The 25,555-nt window shown below is 59.8% G+C and overlaps 2 protein-coding genes across 2 annotated transcripts in view; one reads left to right on the top strand and one right to left on the bottom strand.

Moving 5' to 3' along the window:
• Window positions 1–1,291: 1,291 nt before the first annotated feature.
• On the top strand, window positions 1,292–13,910 carry LANCL2 (LanC like 2). The gene is made up of 9 exons (XM_045827468.1): window positions 1,292–2,205; window positions 6,263–6,380; window positions 7,120–7,327; window positions 8,133–8,280; window positions 9,233–9,379; window positions 9,626–9,808; window positions 10,088–10,264; window positions 10,754–10,826; window positions 13,003–13,910. The coding sequence occupies exons 1-9, from the start codon at window positions 2,014–2,016 to the stop codon at window positions 13,104–13,106; spliced, it is 1,350 nt and encodes a 449-aa protein (XP_045683424.1). The 5' UTR covers window positions 1,292–2,013; the 3' UTR covers window positions 13,107–13,910.
• A 7,439-nt stretch (window positions 13,911–21,349) lies between these two features.
• Window positions 21,350–25,555, bottom strand: part of VOPP1 (VOPP1 WW domain binding protein) — a 33,165-nt gene continuing 28,959 nt past the window's right edge. Inside the window, exons 4-5 of the mRNA XM_045827939.1 lie at window positions 22,202–22,338; window positions 21,350–21,678 (exon numbers count right to left, since the gene is read on the bottom strand). Coding sequence (XP_045683895.1) covers window positions 21,488–21,678; window positions 22,202–22,338 — 328 coding nt within the window. The 3' untranslated portion in view covers window positions 21,350–21,487. The remainder of the gene's footprint in view (window positions 21,679–22,201; window positions 22,339–25,555) is intronic.

Below are 25,555 nucleotides of genomic sequence, written 5' to 3' on the forward strand. Positions count from 1 at the left end.
TTACAGGACAATGCTCCAACCAACTGAGCCACAACAGTCAGGGTTGTATTTCCATGTTCATTTGTCTCAAAGTGTGTTTTATTTGCCTATTGATTTCTTCCTTGACCCTTTCCCGCCAACCACCCCGCCCCGCCGCCATCTCTAATCTCTAGCCAATGTAAATTCTTTTTTAAAAACTTAGTATCTTTCTTCCCCAAACTTATTGTACACGAGAGCCCTGTCAGCTCCAGGCTGGTGGATAAGTGGCCTCTCCACCCAGCCCCGCGGCTGCTGGTTCGGGCTGCACACCCCCAGCCCTGGTCCTTTGGCTGGCTAACATGTGGCTCAACAAACCCTTTCTTTCAGAAAACCTTGTGGCTGGGAAGGTTTTTTGTTTAACACTCCGAAGGCCAGTGAGCATCCAGGGCATGAAAATTTGGAACCAGTGAGGCAATTTGCTTCACGGAGGGTGGGAGAAAGAGGGACCCCAGAGCAGAGAATGAAGCAGGGAGGTGGGGCCTCCTTAGCAGGTATCCTGTTGTAATTCGGAATATATTATGCCAGGTGACCCCTACAAAACGATCTTCCCCTACGAGGTCATTCCCCAGGGTCAGGAGCGGTGTCTGCCCTGCTCAGCCCTGGGCAGTGGGCCAGGCGCTGAGAGCGCGGCAGGAGTGGGCAGCCAGGCCTCAGAGAACGGGATGGATGCTCCCCCCGGGCTCGGGCTGTTTGTCATTCCAATGTATCCGTTGCTCGGCTCCGGAAGAGCATCCGTCCCACACTGTGCTGTCATCCGTACCTTGCTCACCCACTGCCTCGGAATCTGAGGGCAGAAACGGTCTTTTGAATCTCTATTTTGTCATCGCCTAGTACCATCTGGCATTCAGTCAGTGATGAAATGGGAGGAAAACCCGTAAAATAAGATTTTTTTCCTCAAGGAGGAGAAATCATTGCATCGATTTGGCTTCAAACAATGAACGAAGCAAGAACAAAGAGCACCAGTGAAGACTGTTAAATTAGCCATGTTGTATTTACATAAAAGCAGACATTTCTCCGTGTCCTCTTATTACACACGGTGTGCTGCTCCTGGGCACGTGAATTAATACTGGAGGAATCTTTCGGCCAACTAAATATTTGGGTGATTAAGTGTGCTTTCCAATTCTGTCTTGTAATCAAATATATCCGTTTATTCAAAACAAAGGGACTTCATGAAAATAGAACATAGGACCAAAAAAAAAAAAAAAAAAGAGGCCGGTGGCTCCTCCCCCTCGACACCCCCTCCCAACTGTGATGAATAGGAGGGAGCGCTCCGCTGCCCCCGGGAGGCTCTACACAATCTTCGCAGTGTTTGGGGCTATTTTGCAATTTTTTTTAGAGGAGGGTTTGTTTTTTCTTTCTCCGCCCTTATTATCAAACAAAGAGCTGCGGTTGTGCCCCGGCGCTTCGGGGGGCCGAGGGCGGCGGCGGCCCCGCCCGGCTGGAGAGAATGCAGGTGGATGACGGCGCGTCTGGGGACCGCAGACACCTTGAATGACAGCGAATTCTCGCTCCAGGTTTCCAGCGGGAACCTGCCCCGCACGGTCGCCCGGTTTTCCCTAGAGAATCGTGGAAGGGGCTCGGCCGCAGGAGGCGCTTCAGGACCCGGGCTCCGGCCTGCCGAGCACGTCGCCCAGAGCAGGCCGAGGCGGGCGGCGGAGGGACCGGGCGGTCGGCCGAGACCCGGCTCCGAGCCGCCGAGGGCTCCCCGCGGGCCCGGCTGCCCGGGCGGCGTCCGGCCGGGCGGGCACCACGTGGAGCGCACCAGCTGCGCCCAGATGTGCCCGCCGCCCGCGGTCCCGCAGGCCCCGCGGAGAGGCTCCTGCGCGCCCCAAGGCCCCGCTCGCCCTCCCAGCTCGCGGCTCGTCTAAAGGGAGACCCCGGCCCGCCGCGCGGGGTCCCGGAGCGTCCCTCCAGGGGAAACGCCGCGCAGGAGGTTTGTCCCCGCGCGCGCGCCGTACCGCGCGGCCCCGGCGCTGGGGAAAGCGCGCGGCGGCGATGGGCGAGACCATGTCGAAGAGACTCAAGTTGCACCTGAGCGGGGAGGCTGAGATGGAGGAGCGCGCGTTCCCCAACCCCTTCCCGGACTACGAGGCCGCGGCCTCCACCGCGGCGACGGAGGAGACGGGCTCTGCTCGCCTTGCGCCCTCCCCGGACGAGCTCAGCCTCCCTTTCAACGAGGATGGGAAGGTGAGTCGGCGGCCGACTTCGGCCAGGCCCCGGCCGCGCCGGGTGGGGGGAGCGCCAGTGGTGGTAGCGTCCACCCGCCCCGCCCATCGACGGGCTGGCGTTACCCTCCCCGCCTACTGGGGGCGTGGCGTCACCCGCGCCCCGCCCCTGGGGCGCGCCCTTCGCCGGGGCCTGGGAGGAGTCCGGGAGCGCGCGCCTGCTCCCACTGCCGTCGCTGGTGCCAGCAGGGTCCTTCCCCGGAGGACTGGGCGCTGCGCCTGTGTTAGCCACCCTGTTCGTGTTGAGCGCCTCCGTGCCTGTGAAGTGCCCTGATGCAGCGCTCCGTTTCTGGGCACTTGGAAGTGGCTCCGCGGGCTCTAGAGGCGGTTGATAACGCAGATCAGATGACCCACAGTCGATGCCCACGAGCGAATTCAGCCAATGCACGTGCAAAACAGACTGCTGGAAACCTGCCCTTAGTTTTCCCAGGTCTGATGGTGTCATCAGGCCTGGCCCCTGGGCCGCTGCCCCGGAAATTGACCTCAAAAAAAGCATTGCTCACGAGCACTATTGACGTTTTGAGTGCCCTTGTCTGTGTGCCCAGGCGTTGGAAAGGGGGTGCTTGCAAAACAGCTAACTTGGTAGGGAGAGAGTGGTGCAGACCCAACAAACAGGTAAACAGAGGCAAGCTCAAAAAGTTGAGTTTAATTTGGGGAAAGCAGGGCCGTTGCAGTTCGGGACGTGCAGAATGTAGCAGGCACCAGCAAGTCTGAAGATGCAAAGGAAAGTCAGCTTTTTTTTAGGCTTCAGGAGGAAAATGGCCTCGGTGGTTTTGAACAGTTCATTGGAGAACGAGGTCAAGGTTGTGGTTAGTGCTGTTGCCAGGGCCGGAGGGATCTTCCTTCTCTTTTTTTCCACAAGCAGGAGATGAAATTCCAATATGAAGAATGCTGTCCTTTGTTTAAATCATCTCTGCCTTCCCTCTCCTTGCCGGTAATACCGGCTGTCGTGAATGAATGTGCGAGTGGGATCCTCATGGCCTCCTGGCTCCGTTTAGAACAAGGTGTCCTTTATAGGTGTTGATGGTGGAAATAAAGGACGAAATGAACGCCAGCACAACCGTTCTCGTGTTTGGTAAAGCTGCACGTTTACCACTTCCCCGCCCTGGCTCTGCCTGTGCTTTGTCTTCCAAGAGATACAGGTTTGCCGAAACTGAGAAGGCAGTTGTGAAAGAGCCCTTGGTCTGAATTAGGCAAGTGAGCTCTCCGGGCCTGCGCGTTCTTAGACGTGGTTATCTCTGTGCTTATCACTCCCGTGGCTGTTAGTGATCGCAGTAGATGAACAGCTAGGAGCGGCCTGGCCAGCGGCCTTTGCTTGTGGCACCCTGTAGACCCCCAGGAAGTGCCCCCCTCCTTCCCCTTGAAAATGTCAATGTTGATGTCTTTCTCCATGTCTTCTCTTTTCACATATCTGTTATATTTTTGACTTAGAGTTCAAATTTTTTTGTAAAAAAAAGTTATACTTAATGTTGGTGAGCATTAAAAAAATCCATCGCTCACACTTAACTATGAGTTGCTATCTCGATGTTACCCTTACAGTTAGGGGGTTGGTGTGAAGTTTGGGGAGATACCCTTACAGTAAGGGGGTTGGTGCGAGGTTCGGGGAGACGCCCTTACAGTTAGGAGGTTGGTGAGAGGTTCCGTAAGACACTCTTGCAGTAAGGGGGTTGGTGAGAGGTTCCGTGAGACACCCTTGCAGTAAGGGGGTTGGTGCAAGGTTCGGGGAGACTCCCTTACAGTTAGGGGGTTGGTGCAAGGTTCGGGTAGACTCCCTTACAGTTAGGGAGTTGGTGCGAGGTTTGGGGAGAGATGAGGGAGAGGAGCCCCTGGCCCCGAGGGAGTCTCCACTGGAACCATAAAGGCAGGGGCAGCGGAGTCCCAGTTTGTACCTCACAGCCCAAGAGAAAGACCGATCCTGAAATTGTGGGTTTTCTTTTTACCCTTTGGATCTGGTCAATGAGATTTTGACCTCAACCCTGTACCAAACTGATTCACATAACAGGAAACTAAAACACAAATGACCGATGGGGCTTGTGTTATCCTGTGTGGTTCAACAATTAAAACGCTCCAGGTGGGGGCCCACACGGGTGGCCCTGGCTACTGCTCAAGGAAAGGGGAGGTGGAAATTGTGCTGATCTTGAACTTGAGAAAGAGAGGGGAATTGTGATTTTAAAAGGCGGGAAGAACGCTTCTTAGTTGTGTAAAATCACAAGATAACATGAAGTGCATCCCACTGCCTTCTCTATAGATTCAGTGTGATTAGCCAGTTACCACACTTTCAATTTTAAAAATGTTGTTAAAATGTAGTTAAGATAGATAATATCAGGGTGTGCATTTGTTTAATAAACATGAAGTTTCGTGAAAACGAGGGTGTTATGGGTGGAACTGCCTCCCAGAAAGGTATGTGCAAGTCCCAGCCACCCTCTGGGTGCAACCTTACTTCCCTGTAAGAAAACGGAATTGGTCAAGAAGGTTTTTTCGGACCTGGGGAAGAGGGCCCGCCTCCTCTCCCCTCTGAAAAGGTGTCAGTGGGTGTACCTTACTCTAAGTCTCTGGAATGTAAATGAGAGACTTATCTTCTTACAGGAGAAGGTATCTTCTTCTTCCTGAGAAGAAGATAAACCCTTTGGCCTCCTGTTCTAGGGCCTCGCCTCCTGTGAAAGGTAAACCAACACGTCCAGCGCCAGGCAGACCCCTCCGGGGTTCCACACACCTTGTGCACCGCTGACTTCGCTTCCGAGGTGGGCCTTCGTCCACGACCCCAAGTTTCAGGGAAATCTGCCCGGGAAGCCCTGAACGTGCAGTAACATAAAAGCCTTTTTGTCTTCTTCCTTGGACTTTGTATTTACAGGGTGCAATGAATTCCTTTTTTTTTTTTTTAATTTTTCAATTACATAAGCATTTTCTCTATCATCCTGCAGCGGGGCCTTTCATGCTGATACTGAGTCAGTCCGTGAGGGACATACAACAGTGTCCATTAGTCTACACCTAGAAACACAACTATAAAACACACGAAAGCAAAGAAGTACAGAATTAAAGGAAGAAATACACAGTAGACAAGTCTATATTCATGATGAGGGATTTAACACACCTCAGCGGTTGGTAATGCAACTAGATTTTTCCAAAAGCACAAGACAGAAAAATCTGAACAAATTCATGCTTAAGAACTGGCCACACTTCCCTTGGGAAAGACTGCCTACCAGCAGCAGGTAAGAATACCTGCTTCCTTAGCTCTTAGCAGGGTTGGTACGTAATAGTTTTAAGTACTTTATTACTTATTCTCTAATAGACTATGATACTTGTACTTACTTGCAGTGTGTCACTTGCTAAATGGTTGACGATTTTTGCATATGCTTGTCATTTTATTTTTTTTTACGGGGTACCTTGATAATTTTAGGTATATTTCTATATTGTTATGGTCTTTTTAGTTTATAATGTTTTATCTTACAAGTATTTCCCTTTTGTCATTAATTTCTTAAATGTACTGGGATGACATTGGTTAATAAATTACATAGATTTCACGTGTATGCCTGTGTCACACGTCACGCGTGTATGGTCGTGTGTGCCCACCACCCACAGTCCAGCCCCCTTCGGTCACCATGCATGTGACCCCCTTCTCCTCCCTCTGCCCGTCTGCCCTGGGCGGCCACCATGCTGCTGTCCACGTCGGTGAGGTTTTGTCATTAACTTGCACACCACCTTTCTTGTCTTCTTGAATGTTCAGAAGTTAAAGTGTTTTCTGTAGTCAGATCCGCCCTGTTTTTAATGTCCGTTTGCTTTCATTTCTGAAACTCATTTTTCGAGATCCTGCCGAAGACTGGTTGTCTGTGCGGGGCAGTATCTCGTTTTCCGGCTTCCTCGTAAGGCCTCGGTAGCGCTGCAGACACGGACGCGTCGAGACGGGCCGCGCGGTGCGATCTCTGTCCGTGGGTGGCACCGCCTAGACTGTCCAGGTGCTTTCCGCGGCGCTGTCCCGTTCTCCTGCGGCTACAGCGCTGTCTGTCTGCTCTGGTTCTCAGATCGTCCAGAACCTCACTCGGCGGATCCAGACCAAAATCAAAGACCTCCTGCAGCAGATGGAAGAAGGGCTGAAGACGGCCGACCCGCACGATTGCTCCGCCTACACCGGCTGGACAGGTGGGGGTGCGCGTGCGCGTGCGTGCGATCCGTCCCATTGGTCCTCGGGTTACACGAAACATAAGGCTGGGGTTTGAAACTTCTCTCATAAAATGGTAAAGTTTTATACCCTTCGAGCTTTCTTCGTAGATGGGATGCTTTGGAATTTTATTTCCAAAGAAATTCTGCCTGGAAGTTCGACCTTTACTATGTAGTTCGTCATATTTTGGGGACAGTATTTGACGAAACGTACGACTGTTTGTGAAAATATGTCGAAAGAGCAAACTCGCCCGAGGGCCAGTTTCTTTTTGTTTGTTTGCCCGCCTTGCTTTGATCTTCGTGACAAGGTATAGCTGTGTGATTTCTCTGGTCCATTATGTGTAATAACTGTTTCACCTACTGCCCATGCTCATTTGGCCCATCTGTGCACGTAAAGATTTTTATTCCGATGACAGTTGAACAAGCAACCAGTGAAGACGTCACATGAAGAGCCTGAGTTTGAAAAGCAGCCTGCCCTCCACTCATCTGTACCTTCTCGCTGCTCTGCCACGGAGCCGGAACACCGTGACACTGTAACAGGAGTTCATAAGTTCACGTGCAGAACTAAAAAACAAAAAAAATTTCCTGTGTAATTTCTTTGAGGGTCCCCTTCAGAAATGTAGGTTTCTGTGTAGGTTTTTCATATCATCGTAAAAATTATGTCCTAAAGGCTAAAAGACCAGGCAATAATGGCGTTCTTGGGGCCGGGGGTGTTTTCCAGGCATAGCCCTCTTGTACCTGCAGCTGCACCGGGTCACGAGTGACCAGACCTACCTGCTCCGGTCCCTGGACTACGTGAAGAGGACGCTTCGGAACCTGAATGGCCGCAGGGTCACCTTCCTCTGTGGGGACGCCGGGCCGCTCGCCGTGGGGGCCGTGGTCTACCACAGACTCAAAAGCGACGCCGAGTCCCGGGAATGCATCACCAAGTGAGTCCGAGAGCGCGGTCGGAGGCCTAGCTGGAGAGGGGGGTTCGGGAGGGAAGCCTTTCAAACTCGTCTCCGCTCACAAGCAGGTCTCTCCACGCAGGGAAGGGTTGGGTGCGTTCCTCCTGCGCAGGGTGGTGGGGTCCTGCGCTCCCTCCCTACCCAAGCTGCGTTTGCCTTCATCTGGGGGCGGGGAGGGGGGGATACGCGTGTTTCCTTGTGTTATTTTCATCGTTTTCCTCAAGTAATGCTTGGCTGCCGTCCGTGCCTGAAAACTAGCTCATTCTCAGGTTCAGAGGTCATGAACAGGTTGGAGGGTCAACCATCAGCTGCACCCGCTGGTTTCTGCTCTTTCCGCGGAAGCAGGTGCCGGGGCTCACCCCCACGGGGCGCTGGCTGGCCTGTGGCTCACGCGGGCCCGTTCGCGTTTGTTGGAAGACGGGACGGCTCAGCCTAGTTCCCGAGCACTGGCCACACTCACTGCCACTTCATCTCGACCTTACGTCACTTTCTTCTAATGCCGGATTTCAAAACTGAGTGTCTTCTCTTATGTGGTTTAGAATAGCTGTAAGGTCGACATTTGGAACACAAAGATGTTTTGTTATTCGTTGTGGCATCTGAGAGAGAAGTTAAGTAGAGAAGTTTTTGTTTCCCGTTTTGGGTTTTTAAAATATATTTTTTAAAATCAGTTTTAAATTAAAAGTCCACGACAGATAGATAGCTCCTGCAGGAACGGGGTTAGTCACGGTTGCAGGAGGCGGTGTGCTGGACATTGTCTGGGAAAACAGAGGTTTCTCTCCTCGGGCAGACTCTTGCAGCTCCAGAGAACCGTCGTGGGCCGGGACTCGGACCTTCCTGATGAGCTGCTCTACGGCCGGGCCGGGTACCTGTACGCCTTACTCTACCTGAACACGGAGATCGGGCTGGGCGCCGTGAGCGAGTCGGCGATTAAAGAGGTACGGCGGGGTCATGCTGCCCCGGGGGCGTCCCCACCCCCCAGATCTGCCTGTGGGCCCGGGCACGGCAGAGGCTGCCCTCGGCTGGGAGGCAGCAGGAGCTCCTCAAAGCATCTCCTCACGTTAATCAGTAGCCCCACGTTGTCGGCTCCAGGGACTTTTTAAAAATCGCTAATCCCTGGCCTGTGTCGATCCAGCTACCTTTACGAGAACCAGACCAGCACAGCTCCGGAAAGACGGCGTGTTCGTTCCTCTTTCGTGGGCTGTCTGAGCTGGCGGCGGTCCTGGGAGCGTGGGGAGGGACCCTCTGCCTTGGGCTCCTGTGTCCCGGGGGCGTGCCCTGGTCTGCGGGACCAAAGCAGGTGAGCACCCGCGTCCAGGGACAGGAGCGGAAACAGAGGATGAGCCACTTCCTTCCCAAGGCCGGGAGCCGCCAGTGGCCACCCCCCTTCTGCTCACGCCCCCCTTACAGAACTGGGGTGGCTGCGTCCAGCCGCCCGGGGCTCAGGGGCCGCTGCCCAGCTAACACTCGGAGCTCAGTTTCCAAAAGGAGGAGGGGAGTCGGGGTGTAGGGAGCCAGTGCGGGTCTGCACCGCAGACGCGTAACAGTGCGGTTCTGTCCATGACCTGGCGAAGCGCTGCACGTGCACGCGCGGCAGAGCCCTCGCGGTGCCGCGCACGCGCAGCCCTGCCCTCCCGGCTCCCGCGGGAGCCTGCCGGGCGCTGGGGGACCAGCTGGCAGCTGCGACGCCACTCGGCAGTCCAGAATATTCCTAGAGGAAGCGTTTCTGGATTCAAAGGCCTTTTGGTTTCATGGCCCGACTTAATGTCTTTCTCTACCCTGAGGCTGGTGTCTGACGTCCTGTATTTATTATGCGCCACGCGGTCCGTGCGCATTAGACTAAGACAGGACGCCTGTGTTTCGACGGCTGCCGTCGCACCGTCCCTGCAGGTGGTCACCGCTATAGTGGAGTCGGGCAAGGCCCTGTCCCGGGAGGAGAGGAAGACGGAGCGCTGTCCCCTGCTGTACCAGTGGCACCGGAAGCAGTATGTCGGCGCAGCGCACGGCGTGGCGGGGATTTACTACATGCTCATGCAGGTCAGCGAGGCCCCGCGCGCGCGGTGCTGCACGGTGGCCGCGCCGTAACACCGGCCGTCGGCGGGGGGGGGCGGGGGCTGAAAGGCGGACGCAGACCGCGCCGTGCCGGCTGAAACGAAGCACGGCACCGCCTCTGGATCCCGGTGCTCGAGCTCTGCTTCTGTGTTGGGATCAGCCGCAAAGCAGAGGTTTTAAAAAACAAAATAGAAGAAACACATGTCCTGTTTTGTTTTTGTCTGCGTAAAGCCAGCAGCAAGAGTGGAGCAGGAAACCCTGGCGGAAATGGTGAAGCCCAGCGTCGACTACGTGCGCCACAAGCGGTTCCGCTCCGGGAACTACCCGTCGTCGCTGAGCAACGAGACCGACCGGCTGGTGCACTGGTGCCACGGGGCCCCGGGCGTCGTGCACATGCTGATGCAGGCCCACAAGGTCGGTGCCCCGTCGCGGCAGCGGTGCCCAGGGTCCCCTGCTCGCCGCCAGCGCCTCCGTTCCACGTGGGTGGGCGTTTTCACTGGTTACAACCGGCAATCAGCATTGCCTCCGCGGAGTTGTGAGCCGGGAGGAGGGCCGGGCAGGAGGGCCGGGCAGGAGACAGGCGGACGGAGACCGCGGGGGCTGCGGCGGGGGCCGCTGGTGGTGCGTCTTTCTCCCTGGGCCCGTTCAGGTTTTCTGACCAGACGGGAAACCGCTTTGCTGCTGGTCGCCCAGGTTTTTAAGGAGGAGAAGTACCTGAAGGACGCCATGGAGTGCAGCGACGTGATCTGGCAGCGCGGCCTGCTGCGGAAGGGCTACGGGATCTGCCACGGCACCGCCGGGAACGGCTACTCCTTCCTCTCCCTGTACCGCCTCACCCAGGACAAGAAGTACCTCTACCGGGCGTGCAAGGTGAGGCGGCCCCGGCCCCAGCAGCGTCTGGGCCCCCCCGGGACGGGCAGAGCCCTCAGCCGGCCCCTCTCCACTGCCCTGGGAGTCAGGCCCTCGCGGGCTCCTCCACCCTCCTCTCCTCCGCTTCTGCTCTCTGTAGCCCAGCACCCGGCTCTGCAGCCAGCCGCCCGCCTCCCACCGCGGGCAGCAGAGCAGGCCTGTTGCTCCCTCCAAGCCTCGTGTTAGCGGGTCCTCCCACCAGGGCCTCCCTTCCCCCAAAATCTGCCCGGCGACCCCTCACCCACCGGTCTCAGCTCAGGGATGAGCTTGGTGACGACCCACCAGCTGAGCGGGGGCCCTGCGGTCCCGCCCAGAGCGCAGGCTCCTGACCTCCCCGCTGCCCGGAACCCCTCGCTGCGGTTCTCGGCGAGTTCACCGCGGCGGCTCGTCGGCGCCTTCTCACGAAGCGGAGCCTCCAGTCGTCAGAGGGAACAGCTGTCTTCTCCTTAGTTTGCAGAGTGGTGTCTCGAGTACGGAGCCCACGGGTGCCGCATCCCCGACAGACCCTACTCGCTCTTCGAAGGTAAGGGGGAGGGGGCGAAGTCCACGCCCTGGGGGCCTGCCCCTGGGCCCCGTCCTCGCGTGCCGGCCCCCGCCCCTTCACCCCACAGCTGTGGTCAGTCCGGAGTGGGTTATTGCTGGAAACCACAGTGAGTCCCTTCCCTGTGCCGGGCCTGTGCGCCTGCGGGTGTCCCCCAGGGATGCTCGGGTCTCTCGTGAGGTGACGGTGCAGACAGAACGCAGAGTGTCCGCTCCCTAGTAACGGGACAGACGACGGCGTCCTCCCCTGCCTCTCCTCTGCGGTGCTGTGTATCAGCTGTCAGTCCACTCACAGGAAGCTTGTCGGTTACACACGTGCAATTGTGTAACTTATATACAGAAGCGTGAAAAATTAACGCTAGCAATTGAAAAGCATTCATAATTAGAAATGGTAATAGTTGGAAAAGTAATAAAGTTCCAAAAAACAAGAGCAACGACAGGAAATGAACAAACACAGCGTTAACTAACAGTCTGCTCTGGCCACAGCGTGTGCAGGACACAGTCCGGGGACACGAGTGGCAGTCCTGCACAGAGATGGTGCCCTTCCACGTTTCTGGTGTGTGAGAGAGGTAGGGCGGGAGCACTGGCGACTGTGACATGAGCCACAGAAATCCGAGGACAGTGCTGACATGGTGTCAGGGTGAATCGGTAACTTTTCACTCCTTCAGAGCCACATCTTACACTAGTTCCAAAATAAACTTCAGGAGGAATAAATGATTGGATCTTTTTTTAATCACATATACACAGATGTTGGATTTTGTTGAATGCTCTTCAAATCAGTTGACAAGATCACGTGATTTTTCTCCTCTAGCCTATTAATATGGTAGATTTTTAGTCTGGACCTATTTTTCAAACATTAGTCAGCCTTGCATCTCTGAAGTAAACCTCACTTAGTCCTGATGTACAGTTGTTTTTATGAATTGCAGAATTGTATTGCTAACATTTTATTGAGGATTTTTACATCTATGGAGGACAGTAGCCTATAGTTTTGCTTTTCGTACTGACTTTGTCGGGTGTGTTGTCGGGATAATGTCAAGTGTCTGGACTTTGTGCCCGTTCTGACATCTGTGGCCCTTCTGGGGGCGTTTCCTCCATCAAGGGGCTCTGCCCCCCCACCCCACCCAGACAGGGTCATTTCAGCACAGGGCGCTCCGGGCCCCTCCGGAGGGGGTCGTGGTCCCCGTCTCTCCCCAGTGGGTTCTAACAGATGGCCCTGCGCTGCTGGCACCCGCGCTTCAGACAGAAACAGGGAGGCCTGGGAACCACCCTCACTGGGAAACAGCTGCTGGCCAGTGCAAACCAGGATCGAGTCGCAAAAGTGTTGAGGGAAGAAGCCAGACATGACAACCTGCCTGTGCCCTGCATGTGTCCTGTGCTGTCTGACACAGGCAGCCTGGGCCGTGGCGGGGGCGGTGGCAGGGTAGACTGGAGGGGCTCACGGAGCCCCCTGGGGCGGTGCCGGAAGTGCCCCACGGCCTGGTAGGGGGCTGGTCTGCACAGGTGTGTGCCTTTGTCGGGACCCGGAGGAGTATAGGGAAGATGGGTGGGGTTCACGTGGGTTTTACAGCAAAGGAAAACCTCTAACCAAACAAAACCCAGCTGGGAGGAACTGTTCTGACCGAGGAGACAGCAGGGCCTGGGGCCGGAGCGGCCGGCCCCGCAGACTCGCCCCCCTCACCTTGCCTTCAGAAGCCCCCGTGCCTCAGTGTGGGACCCCGGGGCCTGTTCGCCGCAGAGGGGAGGGGCTGGGGGGATTGTTACCAGAGGAAATAAAGTTCACCTGTAAATAACATTCTTAACACCTGGAGAAGACACAAAATGCAACTTTCTGTTTGGGCTAGAATGTCAGGGCTCTGATAGGGGAGGTTTTGTAAGTTGGAATATCTGGAGAGCAGCACTAGGTAGCTTTTCTGGTCGTGATTCTGGAAGACCTTCTCAGCGTGTCGAAGTAGAATAAATACTAAAGCCCAGAAAGCAATGTTTCAAAATAAGAGTGGGAAGAAAAGTGGCGTCCCTGCCTGCTGGTGCTCACGCACGGGTTTCGGTGATCTCTGTGCAGCCGTCGCCGAAGTCCCCCCTCCCTCCCCAGATCCTGTCGCCCGGGGAAGGAGGTGGCAGGGGTTGCCCTGTGTCCTGAAGGACCCTCTTTGACCTTGCAGGCATGGCCGGCGCCATCCACTTCCTCTCCGACGTCCTGGAACCGGAGACCGCGCGGTTTCCGGCGTTTGAACTTGCGTCTTCACAGCAGGAGAAAAAGGAGTAGAGAGACCGAGAGACCCGTCTGGACCAGAAGCCAGCAGACCGCTGGGCTCGGTGCCGGACGGAGAACCGACTCCGCGTCCCAAGAGAGGGACGGGGGGAGCAGCCCCTCGCGGCCCCCGAGCCAGAGCCCGAGTGACAGCGGCCTACCCCCCTCCCCCCTCCCCCCACCGCGGCTGTCACGGAGCCCCTGGCCGGTGTGGAACACGAACCCTCACCCAGCTCTCCGCCGAGTTGCATGTCTCCTGGTGTGTGTCGTCCTCGGGTGCGAGCCGTGCTCAACAGGACGCCCTGTGCGCCCCCGGCGGGGCTGACCGCTCGCAGCCCCTCTCTGTACATAACCTCCACGGGGGCTGTCGCCGCATCCGCGAGGCAGGCGGGCCGCGGTCAGACAGTCTGTGGGGCGATGCCCGTGACCACAGTGTTCACATGCGGTGGGCCCTGGTCGGGTCAGAGCGGGAGGGATTGGCTGGACCGGCTGGAGGGCCCAGCCCGCCCGGGGCGGTGGACCGCCTCTGCTTCGTGCGCTCGCCCGGTACTTGAAGTAGCCAGCGGGGTGCACTGCAGCCCCCCGGGGCTCCCACCCGCCCTCGCAGAGGGCGCAGGCCGTGTGTGCGGCTTGCCAGAGGCCCCTCGGGCACAGGGGGTGGTGCCGGGGGGGGGGGTGGTGGGACTCGGAGCGGCGACCCCGTGGCGGCGGTTCAGACTCGCGCGTTGTTACCGAAGCAGACGGCCCCTCCCCCTCCTAAACGTTGTCTCAAGTGTTGTCTCAAGTCCAGTGAATAAAGTTCCAGGAGGGTGACAAGCAGAAAGACACTCGGCTGTTCCTCTGTCCCTGCAGTTAAACTGGCGTCAGAACCTGGTGAGTTGCCAGGAAGTGCACGTTTGGGGCTCACACAGCCCTTCCGCTTGGCCCGCTGCTGGGCGACACAGATCTCACACCCGATGAAGTGTCTCCAGCACGAAGGCACCAGTCCCCACTCTCACACGTGGGGAGCAAGCCGTTCTCACCGAGGAAACGATGGTCCTGGCATTTTGGTTTAAAAACGGGAGTTGGGATGAGCCCACACCCAGTAATTCCATCGCAGAGATTTCAGGTTTTGGAAGAGTTTTCTCATCGTGGGAGGACCAGGTCCTCTCATCTCGCCAGCGGAGGCGCGGGTCCTGGGGGCCACGCCGGGTCTCTGGCGGCCTGGCCCTGGTTTGAGCATCGGTGGGCCCTCCAGTCCCCTGGCCCCCGTGCAGGAGACGGACTGTCCGTGCGGAGGACGGGCCTCCGCCCACAGGGAGTCCCAGGGCGTGGCGGCGCCTCCCTTCAGGGGCTGGCGACACCGACACGGGGCCTTCGTTCCTAAAGGCTGGCTCCCAAGTCAGACGCTCCGTTCCTGAGTCACGGCCACTTTCTTCCAGGTTGCGATGGTGACTTCCGTGGACATAAACCCTCACGGGTGTATTTGAAGGGACTTTCTGGGCCTGCTCCTGCACGTCTCACCTGTCACCTACAGGTGGGCGCACTGTCCTGAACGAGCTGTGGGGGTGGGGGGGGCTGGCTGTTCAGCAAAAGAGCTCAACACCCGAGGTCCCTGCCCGCCTCACCACACAGCCCGGGGTGGGGGGAGGCGGGGCCTCTGGCCGACCCGAGGAACACAGCTGCTGTTACTCTGGGTGAAGTCGGGAGCCCCTGGGGGGTTTCTGAGCAAAGGAGGGCCTCACCTGGTTAATAGGGATCACCTGGGGGGCTGCAGGGCCGACTTGGGTGGGGGACTGGGGGCTCACTGGGGCAGCTGGCAGGAGAGGAGGCGGTGAGGGGCGGTCAGACCCTAGACGTGTCCCGGAGCTGGAGCCGGCAAGAGGTGCCGGCAATCCGTGCAGAGAACGGACAGCCGAGGGTGCCTGGGCCGGTGGGAGGGAGGAGAGGCTGGGAGTGGACCTGTGGGCCAGGCCTGGCAGGAGGGCAGGGCTCAGGTTCAGGCAGGTGGAGTCCGAGATGGCCCAGACAAGGGAGGTGTGGAGTTCGGAGAGAAGTCCGGGAGGGGCTGCCACCGCGGAGTCGTTTGCACGCTGGTGGCATTTGAAGCTAGGAGGGTGGATGGGCTCACCGAGGCAGCGAGCCGGGAGGGAACAGGGGAGGGGCCAAGGGCAGAGCAGAGCGGCCCGGGAGGCTGGGAGGAGAGAGAAGCAGCACAGAAGGGAGAGGAGAGGCAGCCCCGGGGCCGGCAGTGTGCTCCAGGACGCAGTGTCGGGGGGGCGGGGGGGGGGCAGAGCCAGTGACTGCTAAGGGCCCGTGACCCGTGAGAAAGACCTGGGACTGACCGGGGGACTCAGCAGCCTGGGGGCCCCTGGGGAACCCGCCCGAAGGGAGCCCCGTCGCACAAGCGAGGAAGGACACGGGGCCCCGGGGAGAGATCTCCCGCCGAGAAAACACTGCGAGTTCAGAAAAGTAACGGCCTGGTTGTCAGTCCGTGCGCGTGACCCACTGGGCATTTTGAAACCCTGACGTGGGGCAGAAAAGGGGTGGGGGGTGGGAGCTGGGGCCCGCGCCCCAGACCAGCGGCGGCAGCGCACTGGGGCGGTCCGCGCGCGTCCCAGGCCCGCAGACGCGCGCGGACGGCGGTGGGGCGCGAAGGACGCGGTTCTGGGGCGGCAGCATCTGCCGCGCGGAGATGGAGGCGGCGGAGGAGGAGGAGGAGGAGGTGTGGGGATGGGAAGCGAGAAGAGAGGGTGTGAATGCGGCCAGGAGAAAGGGAGAGCGAACGCACACGCGCCTCGAACTGGGGCGGCACGCTCAGCAGTCCCTGGGAGGGCGGTCTGAGCACGCACTTCTGGGCTAGAAGTGTCTGAAAGAGGCCCCCCCCCCCCCGAGAGCGCCCCCTGCCGAGTCCCGGGGCGACGCTGTAGACAGGGGGTGGGGGCGGGGCCCACGTGGTTGCGAACACAGGGGAGACCAGTCCGTGGCTCGTGCGTGCTTTCCCAGCCGCCTGCAGCTTGCTTTTTAGTTTGATTTCTCTGCGTGGGCTCGTCCTGTTGGCTGCCTTTCGTTTTCCTCTCTCTCACCTGAGAGGGTCGGTCCGCGGGTGGCTCCGCGCTGCGCGGAGCCTCGCAAGAGGGCGGGGTGGGGACTCGAGCAGGTTGGGAATTCCTGTCCACGGGCTGGACCTCCCCACTGGGGAAGCGCCCACCCAGCCCATCCGTCCCCGGTCTCCGGCTGCAGGTGGCAGGAGGGAGTGGCCGAAGGGAGCCGGGTGGCCATCCGCACTAGGTGGCATCTGACCTTCAACCGGATCTAGCGTCCTCTGGGCCGAACACCAGAGCTCTGTCCGGAGAGGAAGCTCGAGGACGTCGGACGGGGCCCAGGCGCTGCAGGGTAGCAGAAAAGGCCTCTACAGAGCTGACTGGTGTCTAAACCGCCACTGACCGGACCTCCTGCCGCCCCCCACCCCCGGAAACCCTGGGTGTTGCCTGTCCCACAGCCTGGGGCCAGGGCCTGCGTGACGGCCCAGGGCTCCCCCTGCCACATCCAGCTCCGCCTCCCTGGGCTCTGGGAGGGCTGGATAAAATCATCCAAGTGGAGCTCCTTAGCGAAGACGTAGCTGACCTCAGCTGGCTCCAGGGGAAAAGGTTTGGCAGAGTGGCCCGGTTGCTGCTGTAGCTGGCCCCGCCCCCCAGGGAAGGCAGCTCTCATGAGATGTTTGCAGCTCCAACCCCACACCTGTTCTTGTTTTTTTTTTCTGGAATCACCTTCCTTCAGGGAGCTGCTTGTCCCTGCTACTTAGGTGCTCAGCGTCAGCTGCACCCGCCCACGGATGACCGGCTCTGCCGGGGGAGCTGCGGTATTTAATCCAAAATCAGCACACTGAGTCATCGGAACGGTCCCGGTGGCCCACCCACGGGAGACCGCCACCGAGACTCCCCACCGTCTTCATGCTGGGCTCCCCCACATTTAACAGGTTCAGTCTGTTACATGTCACACGTCATTTCTAGTGTCTAATGACAATACCGACCTGTGGTGACCTGGGCCCTGTGTGAAGTGTTTGATAAACACACTGCAGTCGGTGACTTCATCCGGCTCTTACAAAGGCCTGTGTGTCATGATAGAAAAAATAAAATGAAATATAATAGCCTGTGCGGTGGCTTCTCTGCCAAATTTCTCTACCTGTGAGGCAGCTCATGGCGGGAAGAGCTGCCCAAGGCCGTACAGCGGCTAAGTTGTGGGGTGCAGGTGCCACCAGACCCGAATTTACAGCAGTAGCATCAGCTGGTTCCGGGTCAAGGATGGAATGGAGCCACCTCCCGTTCTCACTGAAGGATGAGGGTCCTGGGGGAAGATCAGCTGTTGGAATGGGCAGTGACATGCCGTAGGTCCTCTGAAGCTGAGTGGACAGGGACAGCCCAGAAGTGCTCAGACTCTGTGCATTATGTCATGCGCGTGAGCTTTCTAGTCCTGTGTTAGACCGTGTCGGACAAGCCAGTTCTCGGTGCTTCCGTCTATGATCCAGCTCAAGGCGCAGTAGAGTGTAAATGCTGCTGCTCTGCCCCCAGTCCACAGCATGTCCAGCAATGACCCACACGGCTGCTGGACACGCGGAGACAGCGTGGTCCTCCTGCTGGAAATACACACTGCCGCCTCTGACCTATTCCTTCCTAACAAAACAAGGACCTGAGTCCAATCATATTCTCCATGCACAAGAACTACCAGTGTGCAAGAAATACGAGTACCATGGAGATGCAGTCTGCCAACTCCAGACTGTGGGTATAGACAAAGAATGGGGTTTCTTTGAACACACACACATGCACGAAAAACTAGGTAAAGAGATGTGTAACCTCGGAGCCCACTCGAAACAGTCCTGTCCTGTTTATGGAGACACTGAGTTGCTTTTCAGAGATAACAGAACAAAACCCATGGCATCTAGCCAAAGCATGTTTAGAGGACAGAATTTGGACTTCAGCTGCCCCAGGAACCAAAGTCTCACCCCCAGACACTCACGAGTGGAACCGAAGGCCCGTGACATAGCCGGAACTTGAACACTGCGGCCGGAAGCACAGGGGCCGCTGTCCGGGAGGACCTGGTGCTGACGCCCCCGGACCACTTTTCAAAATCAAATAATGATAGCAGCAGCTCACGCCCCAGCCCCTCCCCACGCAAGATGCCTGTCCAGGGGAAAGCACCCTCAGGTGCGTTGATGCCTGGTACCAGACCCTCCCACCCCCGGGCTCAGGAGGGAGACGGTGGGGGCATGGCGCCCCCGCCAGCTGGTCTGTGGAGCACCTGTGGGTTCCTTGCCCTGGCACCTGCGCACACGGCCACTCCTGCCCAACGTACCTGCTGGGCCTCACTGTGGCGTTTCTCTATCAGCTCTCCCCTCCCTGGCCAACTTTTCTGCACAAATTCATCTTCCCCCCTCCCAGATTCGTTTCCTCCTAGTTCAGCCGCCACTCAAAATTTCTGTTCTTGCACTTCTGTGCCTTGAGGGCCATGGTGGATTCTTTGAAGTTCAATGCTAGGAAGGCAGATAAAAGGGGACACTCCAGTCATGGCCTGGGACTCCTAAGCGACCCTGCTTCCATTTTGCCGGGGAAGCTGGTGCCCAGGGGGCGGTCCAGGTAAGACGTGTAACCAACCCAGCGCCGACCTGGCCGCGAGCGAGCTGCCGGCCGCCTCTGGCTGACTGTCCGTCCTGTCTGCAGACGCCGCGGTACAAAACGCTTGTTTAAACAGTATCTCCGATACTGGTTCATCTACATGCCGCTCACCACAGCAGATACGTCCTTCCACGGCCCGGGAGACACGTCTAGTTTCTGAGCGAGCAGAGCTACGGCTTCAGCTCGGGGATGTGGAAGCAGATCCAGGCCCCAGGGTGACCCGTGTCCCCGTCGGCTGTGGCTTTACCTAGTTGATACTTCTCATGTCCCACTGGCTTCGGGGCGGGGGCAGGGGGTTCCTTAGACTTTTCAAATGTGTTGGTGATCCACAACTTCCTTAGAGTCTCGGATAGCATGTAATTTCCGGTTCTCCCACCCCCACCCCCACCCCCACCCCCACCCGCTGCAGGTGCAGCCCGCTGAAGGCGCTTCCTCCTGAGGGAGGGGCTTCCCCTCTGCCCTCTGTCCTGCTCCCCAGCACAGCCGTCAAAGCACACGCCCAAATTCACGTTTATTGCGCACACCGAGGAAACAGGACCCTGCCGAAGAGCGCGGACGGGAGGAATGAGCCGGGTTCTGTGGAGGAGAAGCGTGCACGAGTCTGCTCTGCTCCCGGTTCCCTCCCAACCGCTGGCTCCGCCCCCCGGGGGCCTGGGCACCCCCCCCCCCCCGCAGCTCGGGGAGTTCCACGCCGGGGTCAGGGCTCTCTGGAGCAGGGCTGTTCCCCAGGTGCCGGGGGCGACAGAACGTGCCTTATGTGGACATGGGGGTATAAAATCGCTGGGTGCGACCAGAGTCATCCAGTCTCTTAAGACCACTTGCTGTCAAAAAGATACACAAGGTTTTGTCACGGACACGTGGCGCCACTTCGGCCACACCTGGTCCGGTGCCGGGGCAGCTCGGGGTATGCTCACTAGTTAGTTAAAAACAAAAACAAAAACAAAAAAAAAAGCAAAGGGAGACATTGCAATTAAAAATGCAGAACAAATGGCCTGGAGGAAGAGGAACCGAAATGTAGACCCATGAATTGTCGTCGGTTGTAAACAGCAAATGTTGTGCTTTGTCAGCTCATCTCACACGGGGCCCAGGGGGTGGCGAGGGTCGGGACCAGGAGTTCACAGGTCACACGAGGGGGGTCAAAGCCACGTTCACTGACTGTGCCCCCAGGGCGCTGGTTTGGCTCCAGGCGTTTCCTACAGAACCCCCCCCCCCGCCCCCGGGAGGCCCCGCCTGAGAGTCCCAGGGGCTCCACCCCGCCTCTGCACCCAGGAGACCAGAGACACCAGCCCCCCCCCCGCCCCGGGGCTGGGGCATGGCAAACACCCAGGACCCACCCACCCCAGGGAGACGTCCTGAGGCTCCAGCTGAACGAGGAACAATTTCTCAAGATGCTCTGTTGTTAGTTCATTTCAAAAAAAAGGCTCCCGCCACCCCGCACCCCGCAGTCCGACCACCACACACAGAGCGATCTACACGTCCCAGCTGCACTGCTCTGCCCTCCCTGTGCCGGCCAGGCAGGTCTCCGGCCGGTGTGAGCACTGCGCTGTCAGCATCACTAGCGACGCAGCAGAACAGGACCCCCGCTCACTGTCAGCCGCCCTGGGGACGACTCGCAGGACCCCCGGGTGACAGAGGTTTCTCAGCCGGGGTTCACGTCTCCAACCGTGTCTCCTTTATCCAAATGTTGATGCAGTCGGCAGTGACGCGTCTGCTGGGTGCTTTGTGAAAAGACCTGCCCACGGTCCTTTTTCTTAGCAAGCTCCTCTTCCGAGCCCGACACCCACCCACCCGCCGACGCTCAGACGCCCGTCACCAAGGGGTTGACGTGGCTTCTGCTTGGGAGGTGTCCTTGAGCAAAGCCCCTGGCCAGAAGTGCCTGGGGGAGGGCGTGGAGACCACAGGTCCCGATCGGAAGCCAGAGGGCGGCTGACATTCGGTGAAGACACTCCCGCAAGTCACACCTCCAAGGACGGGGCTCGACACAAACGTCTACAAAAGCACTAAAAAGGGGGGAACGTTCCTTTTCCCCGAGTCAGACCAAGAGCTCCTAAAAGGCATGTATGTCCCAGTGTGAGGCAAGGCGCAGTTTCCCCCGAACAGGCGGGACCCTCCCCAGGGACCCTCAGGTCACCGCAGACCGCACCTTGGCCTGGCTCTGGGCCCGCATCGCCCTTGGGGGACAGCTGTGCCTAGCGCTCCCAGCGCCGGCCGGCCGCGCGGAAGGGGCTCTGCTCTCATGGCTGGGAAGTGACGGAGACAGGAGAGTGTGCGGACGCTTCTTGTCCACCCAGCGTCCACCGGGCGGCTTCTTGAAGAGGAAGACGGACAGGACAGGACGAGGGGCCTCGGTTCAAGGCTTCCCAGCCGGTGGGAGGAGCCTCCCGCCTGCGCTCACCTGAGCACAGGCCCGGCCCTCGCTGGCCGCCGCCTCTTCATCTCTGTCCCGAGGACCTGGGGGCAGGCCGCCCGAAGGTGCGCGCCCTGGGAGTCCGTCCACACTCCGCCAGAGCACAGACAACACGAGAAACAGAAGGACGCGGGGACGCAGTCAGACGCCGCGTGTCCACGGAACGCCCGGGAGGACGCTGCGCCCGCTCCAAGAAATCAGCAGAGGAGGACGCGCCCTCGGTGGCTCGCGAGGCCGCTCCGGAAGCGGCCGCCCATGGGGACGGGAAGGGCAGGCCGGAGAAGCTTCTCCCCGCGTCCCCCGCATCGTCCCCCGGGCGGGCTCCGGGCGCACCCCCGCTACTTGGCCTTCACCACCTGCTCGTAGGGGGGCGGGGGCGTGTTGCAGTAGGAAGGGGGCGGGGGGTAGGCCAGGCTCCCGAGCGGCGAGCTGGACTGCACCGGGAAAGCCATCGGCACAGGGTTGCCGGCAGGATTCATGCCCGGTCCTCCGGGGTCGGTGTAGTAGGGCAGCCCCGGCGGCTGCGCTCCTGCAAGGCAGAGGAGCCGGGGTGAGCACGGCGCAGAAAACCCGCCGCCCTTCGCCCCCCGCGGAGCTCCGCCAGGGCGCGTGCGAGGCCCCGCTGTGTGGGGGCGGCCTCTGCACCAGCGCAACAGGGGGTGGGGGGCTCGCTTGTCTGACTGGCTGGATCCCTCCATCCTCAGAGAAGAGGTGGTCCAGTGGGCAGCAACATAGTGACAAAGAGGGACACAGTCGGATGCTCTGGGGTTCGGGGTGGTGGAGACTTTACGCACAGGGGCGGAAGAACAGGAAAGGGACATCCACAGCCAAGGGCACGCCAGTCCCCCCCCCCACCTTACCCACAAGGGGTGGAACACGCAACAGGTGAACATTGAGGGTTACGGAGGCTGGCCCCGTTAGAGAAAGGAAACACAGAAACGTGGCCCGAGTTTTCTCTTCCAGCACATTCTGGGGGGCGCCCCCCTCGAGCGCTTACGGAGAACGCGCGCCCGGCAGAAATGGGCGGGGGCGGGGCCGGGGGGCCGGCTGACCTGGCGCAGGGTTCGGGGGCTGCCTGGTGTAGGACACGTTGAAGGCCGGCTCCTCGATCAGCGGCGGGGGGTACATGCGCCTCCGGATGAAGAAGCCGGCTCCGCAGCAGAAGAGGACGCCCATCATCAGGAGGAACCTGGGCGAGAGACGGCGGTGAGGTGCCCGGGCAGGCGGGCTCGGGGCACCCGCGGCCGCTCGGGCGCAGGGAGCGGAGTGTGCTCAGTGCCCCGCTCTCGGGCTGGTCCTGCGCTGGCTGTTTGCCCCAGGAGGTGGCCTGGGTGGATGACCACAGGGAGACCCTGGGTCGCTGACCCAGGGGTGCCGCCGGGCAAAGGCCACCCGCGCTCAGAAGCCAGGCAAGCCCTGGGTCTCAGAGAGCCGCACAGGGCGAGCCGGCATCACAGGGCTGCGGCATCGCCTCCCCGACACTGCCCTGACCTCCACTGGACACTGCCACCTACACAGGAAGTGCCTTCTCCATGCAGCCAGAGCTCTGGGCCGACCCGACCTTCCGCTCGCTCCCAGTGTCCCCGGGTCCCACTATCCACGGTGGGAATTACGGTGCCTCCCAGCAGTCTTCCCCCAGTCGGTGCGTGAACATCCACGCAGAGAGGTCAGGCGGTGCCCTTCCCACGGCACGCTGCGGTCACGGGGACAACACGTGCGAAAGGGAGGCTGCAGGTCTGCGACCCAGCCTCTGGGAACGGCCGGGCGCCTCCCTCCCACGACCCCTGTGTCTGCGGCACCGCAGAGCTGACTGCTGCAAGGACGGGAACTGTGCGGATCCTCTGAGGATTCTAGGCAACTCGCCGCACCCCCTGCAAGGGTCCGGACGTGACGGACGGACAAAGGAGCGACTGCCGTCGCCTTCACATCTGACAGCATCTGTGTCTCTGCAAACAGGGGAGTCGTGCAGAGAAGCGCCAGTCGGTCCTCCCTGCAGAGACGTGAAAGGGAAACTCCTGCCCACACGTGAGCTTGTGTGATGGAACCTTCCAGAACCTGCCACCATCCGTCACACCGTGTGTGGGGGCCACACATTGCCTCGTGAAGAATGAGCACACCGCGGAGCCAGCCGTGTCGCCGTCAGAGGCATGTGTCCCCACACGAGTGACACTTAAAAGAGTGGCCGAGAAAGCCTTCGAGACCTGGCAAGGTCAAGGTCATGTTAGGGCCAGCCTGTCCCTCCGTCGATATGTGTTTACTGGACAACCAGGGACAGTGACCAGGACGAGAGACCAAGGACACAGGCAGCAGAGGACCAGGAAGGGCTCCCACTGGGGCGTCTGGTCTGTCCTCTAACCCGGCTCACTCCCAGGTGACTCTGCAGCACCTGCCGAGCTCCCAGCACCTGCTGTCCTACCGGGAGGAGGACAGGCAAGGTCCCGCCCCACCCGTGAACTTGGCATCCAGCAGGGAGGAGCACGGTGATCAACCCACTTCAGAATGACGTGTTTACAGGGCTGGTCGTCCGTGCTCCGGGGGAAAACCAGGGGCGCAGCCGTGGGCTGTGGTCGCGGAAATGCCCACTGCGGCCATCTGTAAGTGTCCCGTGCGGGGCAACCAGGGTTTTTACGAGCATGTCTGCCACAGTCACGAAGAGCAAAGGAGCTTCTTCTCCTTCAAAGCAGCGTGCGAGCTGAGTCAGAAGGGAGCGAAGAGAGAGGCAAGTGGAAGGGACGGGAAGGAACTTTCCGGGTGGATGGGGCAGCCCGGTGTCCGGCCAGAAGGCCAGGTGAGCGGGAGGCCAGGAGAGGCCGGGTGCAGCTGCAGGGGGCGGCCGTGGAGGGGGCGGGCTGGCAGTGGGGTGGGCGGTGCCCTCCCGGGACCGGCAGAACCCAGCTGTGCAGACGCTGCAAGGCCTGCAACCTCTGAGCGAGGTGCCCGTGCATCAACTTTGTCTCTGCGACAAAACGTCCCTCGGGCGGGCTCAGGGACCGCACTACGGTCAGAGCTGGCTCCGGCTGTCACACAGGAGCCAGAACTTAGAGCAGCGCAGGGCTTGAGTGCCCTCAGGGTTTGCCTTCTCACACGACAGGCGGCTCACGCCCAGCAGACCCGGCCCCCGTCCCGGGACGGGAAAGGCAGCAGCCCCCTGAGGTCCTGGGCTCCCCCGTGGGAAAAGCCAAGATGTTGGTCACGCTGTCAAATGCACCCCCTGCCCCCTCCTGACCAACAGAAAGGATGTTGCACCGGGCACCTCGGACCAATCCAGAGCGAGTGAGCACGTGGCCGGGCGGAACTGAGGCACGTGGCTGGAGGCCAAGGTGGGCTCCGGTGACAACCATGGGCGGACGCGTCCCTTACTGAAACAGGAGTCCGAGGACACCTCAGTTCCGAGGGGTGGGGGGCAGAGCCGGCGTGAGTGAGGGGACCTGGGGACAGGGAGCAGGGCAGCTCTGAGCTCCCGGTGGAAGGTGGTTCTCCACACACCTCCCCGCCTCCGCCGGGCGGGTTTGGAGAGCTCTCCGGGGCTTCGGAAGTCTGTGCCGTGGCTGCCATCGCAGACGGTCTGCCGACCTCATCCAGACCTTGCCAGTTCAAGGTCACTCCGGAGTCCGGAGCGGGCGGGGACGTCCGGAAGCACTCTCCTTCAGGATGTGGGTCTTGGAGGGAGGAGGAGACCGGAGTCCCCAGAGGTCGGGTGGGAGCGGGGCTGGAGAGCAGCCCCTCCTTTGCCCCACATCCAGCTCTGCAGACCCCTCCTCCGGGCCCTCCCCGCCCCCCTCCACACGGGCTTCCCAGCATGCTCTTGGCCGGGCCCATGCTTCCTGCGTCCCTGTCCCTGCGACACGCTGGCCCCTTTCCCCAGTGCGCTGACATCGAGGGTCCACGCCGCTCTCAGGGCACGGTGCCCACATCCCGCGGGTGCTTCTGTTCGGACGTCGGTCTCCTTGGGGGGCCTGACCGCGGCAGGGACCTCTGCAGGGGACGCTGGCGCACACTGATGACAGCGGTGGTGACGGAGAAGCACATGGAGCATCCTCCGGCGTTGGCTGGGGCACTGGCCCCCCCCCAGTCCCCCCCCTCCCCCGCTCGGGTTTAGAACCAGGCGTCTCAACGCCGGTAATCCGAGCGAGCCAGCCCTCGGGCGTCTGGCACTCCAGCCCCGTGGGGCCTGCCCTCATTGTCTGGGACCTGAGGGGTGCCCCCACCCCGACGAGGGGCCCTGGCCAGCAGCTCAGAAGCACCTGCTACAGAAACCCTCCTGGGGAACCCTCCTGGGACGGAGCTGCCTGGGGCCCAGGCCTCCCCCAGTTCTCCGGGACTCCCCGTCTTTTCTTCCTGTCCATCACGTAATACCTGCACTCCGGCAACTCTTCTCATTTTTTCAGGAGCAGCCCCCCACCTCC

Source organism: Phyllostomus hastatus, unplaced genomic scaffold, assembly GCF_019186645.2.
Source record: "Phyllostomus hastatus isolate PE091 unplaced genomic scaffold, TTU_PhHast_1.1 phas_scaffold_78, whole genome shotgun sequence".
In the NCBI taxonomy this organism is placed as follows: Eukaryota; Metazoa; Chordata; class Mammalia; order Chiroptera; family Phyllostomidae; genus Phyllostomus; species Phyllostomus hastatus.